This window comes from Hylaeus volcanicus, chromosome 6 (genome assembly GCF_026283585.1).
Source record: "Hylaeus volcanicus isolate JK05 chromosome 6, UHH_iyHylVolc1.0_haploid, whole genome shotgun sequence".
Lineage (NCBI taxonomy): Eukaryota > Metazoa > Arthropoda > Insecta > Hymenoptera > Colletidae > Hylaeus > Hylaeus volcanicus.
In genome coordinates this window covers 23,415,999-23,426,134 of record NC_071981.1, presented here as the reverse complement: position 1 = coordinate 23,426,134, position 10,136 = coordinate 23,415,999, and the positions used below count along the sequence as shown (strand labels likewise).

The following is a 10,136-nucleotide window of genomic DNA, read 5'->3' as shown; positions in this document are numbered from 1 at the left end:
GAATATGTATAAATAAATATGCAAAACTTGAGAAAGCTATTAATCATCACAATGTTTAAATAATAAAAAAAAAAGAAAGAACAAGAAAATCACAAGGAAACACTTTTCGTTAGTGTTTCGGAGTAGAATACCCTCTTATGTCGACGCAATTATTTATTTATTATGAATTATTTAAATAGGCAGACGCAGAGATGAGCAAAATTTCATTCGAACGATAGACAACGAATAAAACCAAACCGCACGGCGACACGTTCGATCGAGCAATTCAATTTCCATTTGTTCGTTGCGAAATGTTTCGTTTCACATTTAAAAATTTGTGTTTTTATTTATCAACTAACGCACGAATGGTTGCTTAATTAATAAACAAGAATTATATTCATCTCTGTGTAGACGAATATTTTCGATCGATTATAACGTATCTCGAGATCGTTAATTAATGTATAACAACAACCACCCCCCCTCCCCAGAAGCCAATGAGAGCCAGATTATAAATTTTCATTAAACGTCCTACACCTCTCGACTGACGTGACAAAATATATAAATTCCAACGGGAGTTACGGATTGAAAAATTTCGAACTAATCAGTGTTAAAGGAATAGAAATTGAATAACTCGCGCGTGAATCACTCACTGTAAACGATTGATTAATTAATTGCCGCGATAACGTCATTTCCGTGGATAAGGCTTCTAGGGATTAATAAACAGCGTACATATTTAGACAGGAGGAACGTTCTCGGATACACATAAATATAATACTGAATAAACAAAGACAAAAAAAAAAAAAAAAAAAGAAGAAAAGAACCGAGAGAAAACGATGTTTGTAAAATCACACCCATAATTACGAACCCTACATCACCCTGCTACGATTCCGACTCATATTCCAGTTTCATCAAAATCTGATCGTTACGCGCGCAAGGTTTTGAGAACGACTCGAAGCTAACCTTACTTTTACACTCGCGACCCTCTGTATTCATGCGACTGAATTAGATCCACGGAGCCTAAAAGCCTAGCTGGAAAAATACAAATTTTGAAAAACTTGCCAGATACACTCGAGACTTTTTTTTCACGGTGGGAACACGGTCGCGAATCTCAGCGAAGCACTATTATCTTCCTGGCACTTCTCGAACGATGTAGCACGATGTAGAAGCATAGATATTAAGGATAGAGCAGGGTAGACATAGACCTGCCTGTAAGTGGAAACGTTCCACCGTTAGAAAGAGAAGGGAAATCTCCGTCTACCAAAGCATGCGTCGTAAGAGTCGGACTGTCATTGGCTGTTGATTTAGTACTGTATATTACGAATTGAAATAGACGAAAGCTGAGGGAATTGAATTTAATAAAGAATCGGTGAGGAAATATTCAGAAGAAACCATGCACTCGTTTCGCATGCGCTGGTGGACGAAGACAGATAGAGCAACGCGGTCTTCTTTCTCTTTTTATCTGTGGTACGGTTGAAAGACTATCTCCCCTAGTAGGGATGGGCAAAACCGTAGGTTTCGAATAAATCTCAAGTTTGCCAATATGTTTGTCTCGTTTCCTTTTTTGGAAAATATTTGAAAGAGGAAACAAGACAAACACACAGCCTACGGTTTTGCCCATCACTGTTCTCTACCTGAGTGTCCCAGAAATGTTGTAACACCTTGAAAGAGGTGATTCGGGAGGTGATTTGAAACAACTTGTTCCTTAGCGTAAATGTTGTCAGAGGTTTCGTTGAGGAGATATTAACGGAAAACACTGACCAATCAGAGCGCGAGAATGCCGATGGAGAGCGCTCGCGGTAGCGTATGAGCGCGGCCCCCTAGCGCGTAGCCTGCGCTCAACCGGCATACTCGCGCTCTGATTGGTCGAGGTTTTTGCTTAATATCTTCTTAACGAAACCTCGGACAACATTTTCGCTAAGGAAAAAGTTGTTTCAAATCACCCCCTGAACCACCCCTATCAAGGACTTCCAACATTTTTGGTACACCCTGTATAGTATCTCTATAGGACGTGAGACTCTAAAACGATGAACATGTGCGCGCCATCTGTACACGATTAATTAACTAATTTATCAATCGCGTACCTCAATTCCACTTTCCTTCGATCCTTTTGTTTCAGAAACAATCTAGGTGCACAACGCATTATTTAGCAACGAATACTATCGCTATTCGACGTTAACGTTCTACGATCACATTTTCTCCTTCAAATTTACTTTTATTACGCGCAGAAAAAGTAACCTTCACACTCAGGATGCTTCGAGAATCTCCGTTGCCACGCGACGAATTCAAATTGCTCGAAGCTTCGCTCGTGGAAGGTGTAAAAAAAAAAAAAATTACGAACGATAATCATCGAACACGACATTCAATACCGTTATATCTATTGCAGCGACAAAATTAACAAGCGTGCAAATATTCCGAGCCCATGTGGCACTACATCAACAAGGTGTCAAGTCGACCGCGATACGTGTTTCCTTCGCAACCGTGTTTACTCGCGGGAATCGTTTCATTAGAACGCATCAATAATTTCGCGGGGGAGTGTACTCGCGACGAGAGACCTCGTCTGCCCCGTTTCTGGATTGTTAAGAAAAAAAAAAAAAAGGTCAGAATTATCTATCTTTTCGCCCGACAACATAACCTATCGTAGGCGATAGAGAAACCCGTCCAGAAAAAATGTAGCGCGAGTGTGAATGTATTGTCACGAATCGATGAATATTGGGGATATTCGATTCCGAGACGAATCGGTTTATTCAAACCCAAGAATCGACTCCAGAGGTTGCCAGCCTCTCGTAAAGTACGAAATTATTTCATTTCTGGTTAATCTTTTTTTCTTTGTAACGATTCAAATACAAATACGCAGATTGAACCCGAAAATTTCGAAGTATACGCGAAGCATAATTCGTAACTTACGAAACAGTTCCACAGGAATTGACCAGCGAATCGATTCTAGTCGTTCGGATACAAAATCGAACATTCTCGCGAAATACGTGAATTTATCGAAAATCATGGCCGACATGCATATCCTTACGCTTTAAATGCGATTATCGTATTTACGTAAAACGCTTGCGCGTGTACGTGTACACGTACGCGATATATTCATCCTCCTATTCGGTGTGTGTGTGTGTGTGTGTGTCGTGCGTATACGGCGTGTATTTTTTCCTCGTCGCAATGCAATGCAAGTATAATAAGTACTGTATGCGTAATAGATTAATGTATCGGATATTGAAAAAAAAAAAAAAAAGGAAAGGAACATCGACGCTGTTGCATGTGTATAGTAAATGTACGCGTTAACAAACGTGACCAGATTTCTCCATAGTTGTGTGCGATATGCTCAGATACGGCATATCCGCCTCGTACTAATCGTTCTCCCGGATAAGTTTTAATAATCGTTTTTATCATCATTCTTCTTGCCTTATATATATATATATCAATAAATATTTTTTTCTCTTTGCTCTCTGTTCCTCGTAACAATCTTATCTAACTTCGCAGTAATTTTAGTAAGCGGAAACATCCGGATGTTCGTGGAACGAGTTCGATAGAAAGAAACGAAAAGGAAGGAAGAAACTTTTCGGATTACCCCGTTCAAGAAAAGGGAGGTAACGTTTTCGGTTCGTGCTGCCCCAACACTGGAATTTTATATATCTGGTCACATTGCCCTTATCTTAACGCATTGTGGACCGTCTACGTTAATTGACGAGTTCCTTTTTTTTTCCCCCCCCTAAACGACACTGAAATTCCATTGTTAAAGTACAAGATAAATGGCAACAGTGACAGCGTCCCCTCCTTCCCCCCCCCCACCCGCCCCTCCCCAGAGTAAGATATCGAAGCAGTGGCATAACTGCGGGACCCGAAACTCGTAACAAAAAAATAAATATAATTATCGGTTAATTTTCGATTACTCTATTTTCTTTTTAACTGTACACACCTCTTTCGTTTCATACCCGATTTCGTATAATTCGTTAAATGTTGTTTCACGAACGGCGTTGGCGATTTTTCTGCATTTTTTTCGTAACAGTAATCGCGAGAGGGGATTAACTTTCTCCCTGAAACAGCATTTCCCAAACAATGGGCCCTAGGAACGCCAAAAATCTCGACTACCAATTAGAGAAATAAAACGTAAGTAACTTTTGCATAGTAATTACAGGCACGGCATCTCTGCGTTAATGTTACTTTCAACGTTATTTTTGTTATTCGCCTACCAGCACAGGCCAATAATCGAATAGATCGCGGAACACCTCGTTTCGGCAGGCTTCGTATAAACATTATATATCGCACCGGCGTCTAAGAAAATAGTTTTATCTTCGCTTCTGCGAATGGCAATTTTTTATTGTTTTCGTATTTACGCGTGTAACTTTCCTTACTTAGCGTACGGGCACGATTATCGACTACGTGATACTATAAATTGTACAAGTGTGTTTTTACTTTGAATTCAAAGTAAAATGCGTTCGAGTATTAGTCGAGAAGCAAGCCTCTGGTTGTACGAATTACTTATACCTGTATGCGATATAAAGTCACGAGTATACCCTCTATGTCTAAATGAAATAATTGGCTTGGTGTTTCCGAATCAATTTTTGGTGTTCAAAAAAAAAAGCGTTCAATATTTATATGGTGTATAAGGCACCCTGTACTGACAACGAGTAAAAAAGCTTTAGTAAACATAGGTCCAAAGGTGAACCGTTTCTGAGGTATAAACATTATTGTTTGCTAGTATCGCGATTGACTTACTTGCTTCCGTAAATTGCGTTCTGAATGTTCCCATTCAAATGCCGACAATTTCGGCAATTTCAATTTTTTTTAATTTCGGCAATTTCAATTTTTTTTAATTTCGTGTACAGAAAGAAAATCTTCTGTAAATATCGAAAAACCCAGTAGTAAGTAAATCGCGATTATACTGCGGATCTTTATGCAATATACAATCTTCGCGAACGTACCTACAAATACTGACCTTAAATAAGAATTTACTTTATTCTGCAAATATTACAACACGAACTTTACCTTCAATCTTTTTCATGTTCTTGCATCTTGTTTGCACTTTGTAGGTTCTTGCAAATTCAAATTTACTGCAAGTGCATAAAGATTCTAATCGTGATACTAGCAAACAAAAATGTTTATATCACAGAAACGGCACACTTTTGGACGTATGTTTACTAAAGCTTTTTTACTCGGTACAGTCTGCCCTATACACCATGTGAATACTGAATGATTTTTTTTTAACACTCTGTATACAACAAAGTATCTATTTGGAGACAGTAAGTGTGTCGTTTAATTTAGACAAATTTCCTCGATAGAGGGTACGAGTGCTAATGGGATATATCGGGTTGTCTGGAAAGTCCATGCCGATTTTTAGTAGGCGGTACAGGTCTGAATATATCGGAATGGTTGAAAACAAATAACACGTGGACATCCCTTAAAAGGTGGAAAAAATTGTGGAATAAAATGGTACCTATACAAATGGTACATGTATAATTCAATAAATATATATGAAAATTCAAACGTGCCTTTGAATTTGTTTTAAAAATTAACGCGAACTTTCCGGACAACCTAGAAAGTAGCTACTACAACAAAACGAAAGTAACACTGTAACCGGCAGAAGTATTTTTTTTTTTAAGTGTAATCGTGACATAGCGTAAATATTAGAAAATAGCGTGACTTGTGTATCGAAATTCAAACGTGTCTGAATGTTTCTTAAAAATTGGCACGAACTTTCTGGACAACCCGATATACAAGGAATTATGGCCATGAATAGTTGATACTAACTATGAGAGCGATAACGAAGTTAATTAGTAGGATAATAGTTTCCATATCGATAACTAAACAGTATCAAAGAAGGTAAGTGTCCCGTGGCTGAGCAAGTTTGGGTAACGCTGCCGTGAAAGGGCCCCCGGACCATAAATTTTCGCATAATCGCTGGTTACGCCACCGACTCGAAGATGTCGACGATAAGGTTCCCGGTCGAATTGCCACGTTTCCCTTAAACGTTTATTCGCAAGCAACGCGTTGTCGGTAAGTATGGTCCACAATGTGTTAATTAAACCTAAGAAAGTGAAAAGGTAAGCGAGACGGAAAAAGAGAACGTATGTCCGCGTCCCTTAGTATTTGACTTTCGCCTTAACCTCTTCCGCGACGCCGCCCCACCTGAGCTTATAAACGCGCGATCGCCACTGTATCAGAGGATCTAGAACCGCCTGGAGGAAAAGATAGGGCCTGGTGATCTCGCTGAGCAACCATCCGCAAACGAACTCTAATTTGTTGAACGGTAACGGGCCGTTCTGGACAACGCACAACAGCGTCCAGTCGAACATGAACCACAACAGTATGTGTACCAAATAGAAAACAAGGGAGTCCCACTCGAATAGTACGCTGGCCGCCCAGGAAGCACAGGCACCTAACACTAAGCACTCGCTCAACGGCTCCAGCACGATCATGGTGGGCAGCATCGCCACCCTGAGCTTCGCCCACCTTCGTAACCTTGCCTGGAAGGAATGCAGCTCGCAGTGACCGCTGTTCTGCAACGCCGGCTGCGAGGACACCGTGATGCGCCAACCGCGGTCGGTCAACGACTTCGCGTAGAAAAAGTCTTCGGCCAGGTAAACGCCGAACGTTTTCAATCCGCCTACTTCGTCGAGGGGCGCCTTCCTCAGTAGCGCCGACATCCCTGTGTGACAGTTTATTCGCAGCAAATCGGCCGCGAGATACATCCTCGACTGGACCGTGCCGAAGAATACTTTCTCGTAAACGGCGGCGAAACCCTCGCGATCCGAAGTGAACGGCATCTGATGCACCAACGCCACATTGTCCGTCATGTGATTAACCATGTCCAATAGCGTGTCCTCCTTCATCTTGATACCACTGTCACTGATCAACACAAACTCGTGTTTCGCCGCTTCGTACGCCGGCTGCATATTGTTGATTTTCGGATTCACGCCCACGTTACGACCGCCAACGAACAGCCTCGCGTCCACTTCCGGATAACGTCCCATCAGTTGTTGCACCAATATCACAACGGGATCCAGGTCGTCCTCCACGCAGAAAAGCAGCTCGTAACGAGGATACTCCATGGTGAAGAACGTCTCCAAGTTGCTGAACAGATTCGGATCGACGCCCATCAGCGGTTTGATGATCGAGACGCCGGGCAACGGGGTCTCGTAGCTCGGCACTTGGCTGATTTTACGGTGAAGCTTCCATCGACCAGCAATCAGTGCCAGCACGTGAATGATCCACATCACCGACCAGAATACCATGAAAAATATCGCGAACCCGTACAGGGTATATATCATGGAGTTCATCTTCGAGCGAGGATCCTTTTGTATCTCGGAGGCCTAACCTCCGGGGGGTGGTGGGGGACTCCTGCTCGACGATTATTGTTCGATCTTTTTTACGTGCCTATCGATCCGAGGGACGATCACGAGGCCCGCCGTCCGTCCGCGCGGAGAAAACGATATCCGCGGCATCATCGACGTTCCCGTCGTGGCCGCGATCACGAAACGCGCCGTTGCATCGATGAGACGCGTAGGGCCATCGGTGTAACGTTCTCGACGATTTCCACGGTGCCGGACCGTTTTCCCGTCGATCACAACGACGACGACGACGACGACGAAAACGAACACGGGGCCACTGCTTCCAACACATTCACGCGCTAGCTTCCCTCGCGGTCGGGAGGGTGGCCCACGACCTTAAAGTGGTTCGAAACGCCGGTAACGCTGCCGACGGACAGTGTCTCTCTATATCTCTCTCCCACCTTTCGCTTTCCTCCGCGAGGAACAAGGATCGTCTATATTCACCGATCACTGACATATACAACACCGAAGCACCCTCTTTTGTCGCGAACGATGCTCCCCAATTTTCACCGATGCATTGAACTTCGCCCCTCTCGACGTCGAACCTCGTATACCTCGTTGCTTCCCTCGACCAGGCCTCACCCCGTGCGATGCCTTCTCTCTCTCAGAGATTCCTCCCAATGTCTCCCAATGTCTCCCAATGTTCCCTGATCGTAGCTTCTCGATTCCTCTCGTCTCGTTACGTTTCCGGGAAATACGTTCGTCCCTGCGCGATGCAACACGGTTATGTCAAGCTACGGCGACGACTGCTTCCTGCTGCTTCCTTTCCCAACGACGATGCGCCTACGCGGACTTTTCTTCTTCTGTTTCGGCCGCAGCTACGGCACTGGCGTTGCGTTCCAATGCATGTCATATTCGAAGGTCGAACTTTCGTCGAATGAACCGAACCGATCAGCGACGACAACAGAAATACTCGATCCGAAATGCCGAACAAACAGCGGATAAACGAGCGAACATACTTCGCACACACGCCAACGACGCACCGCGTCGACGGGATAACTGGCTTGCATGTGACAGCCGGCAGCTCGCACATTCAATTCGCGACTACGTTCAGGTAGAACGCGTCATCGGCTGCTACGGCCAACTGACGTTTGGCGCGCGTAATGCGCTACTTTTATGAAAAAGGGATAGCACGGTGCCGTTGCACTTCGCACGAGTTCAATACTCTAATCGGCGAAAGGCGTGTCGTCGAATAGCGCGGCTTTTTAATTATCTGAGGTGCTATCGTGACCTCGATGATTGCGTACGCTTCGTCATATGGACTCGCATGCCTCGATCGAAGCTAAAACTGTAATTAAATACTGTAATATAGAAGGTTTGTCTTGGATACGTGCTTCGATTGCTAATAAAGTAGAGAATTTTCGAAGGTCTTGGCAAGCAGTTTAATGTTTCTCAGGTTCGAAACCATCTTTGGAACCAGAGCAACCAGAGCCGGTGTCAGAGTTACTAGCGCCGCGATGTATATAACTCCCGATTTAAGCAGTGACGGATCTATATTACTCGGAACCTAGAACTAATTACTTCGAGGTAACGGATCCTCGAGGGCAAATGTATTTATCCCATTGTTCTCCGTAAGAACCCGTTAGGGGTTGTAGTTACGTTTATAGCTCGAGCTATACAGGGTGTCTCAAAAATAATGTAAAAAAAAAGTATTCATCCAGCAAAATGGCTGCAACAGAGAAATATTAGTGGGCCCCAACAGGCTATTAGCATCCCTAATAATGAAGAGAGATAAGCAAATGCAAATTAACGTAAAGCAAGAATTAAATGAATGTAAAGTACGAATAAACGTAAGACTGTTACACCCTTATACATAAAACTCATTCTACGTACGAAATTAGGACGTTAATTAAAAAATTAGGAACTCCGTTTCAGACTGTGCATATTCTGATCTATGTATCCGATCTACCGCCTCTTTTGCTTCTTTACTGTCGAAAACGGTGACGTGTAACCAATCAAAGTTTTATTTTCAATTTATAATACCGATTAGGTTGTTGACAGTTCACCTAGTAATTTTTAAAAATAGCAAGGTCTATGCGACACCCATTTTCGCTCGATCTAAGCACTCTATTGACGCCATTTTGAATGCGCATGAGCTAAACGATGGCGGATCTAACAATATCATAATATGAATCAGCTTTAAGTATTTAAACAAATTAAATTACATCTCGAAACATTTTATTCACGATATCCTTATATTTGTAACAAATCGGACCGATGTTAACGAAAAATAATCACTGCATCTAGATGCGGGAGCGAAGGTTAACTAGACTAGATAATAGAAAGCTAATTAATTCATATTTGGCATTGTATGATAATTTATAATGTACTAGCATGCATGTGCTAAGCGCCCAGACGCTTAGAACAGAATAAAATCAACAAGTAAAAATTAATGGTTTAATCACCCTTTTTATTTCCCGTTACAAGTTCGGTCAATATTTTGAGAACTGATATTTTTCTTGTAAATATAATTATCATCGTTAACGAGAGAACACTTTAGTTTCGAATGAGACCAAAATGCGATAAGCATTCTTTATGTTTGCGTTAATCAAATATTGCACTACCAGATTAACGAGGCCAAGGGCTCTACAACCTCGACTTGCGATAACACTTTTCAAATAGATTAGCCGGAAATTGGACACTCGGGTCACAAATGTCATAGTCTAACAGCTGGCTACGAAAATCAGGAATAATAAGGTGCAGCGAAAATTTGTATCTAAAAACACTCCTTACTAAATAACAAAGACAATAGCGCTGCAGCCAGAAGTTACATTATCATTCTGTCTATCAGCTGTTTACAGTTGTAATTTAAAATGATGATGTATT

At 42.3% G+C, this 10,136-nt stretch overlaps 1 protein-coding gene across 1 annotated transcript; it reads right to left on the bottom strand.

The window, feature by feature from the left end:
- Positions 1–441: 441 nt before the first annotated feature.
- Positions 442–10,022, bottom strand: LOC128879090 (ceramide glucosyltransferase). The gene has a single exon (XM_054127924.1). The coding sequence runs from the start codon at positions 7,257–7,259 to the stop codon at positions 6,063–6,065; it is 1,197 nt and encodes a 398-aa protein (XP_053983899.1). The 5' UTR covers positions 7,260–10,022; the 3' UTR covers positions 442–6,062.
- Between the last annotated feature and the right edge of the window lie 114 nt (positions 10,023–10,136).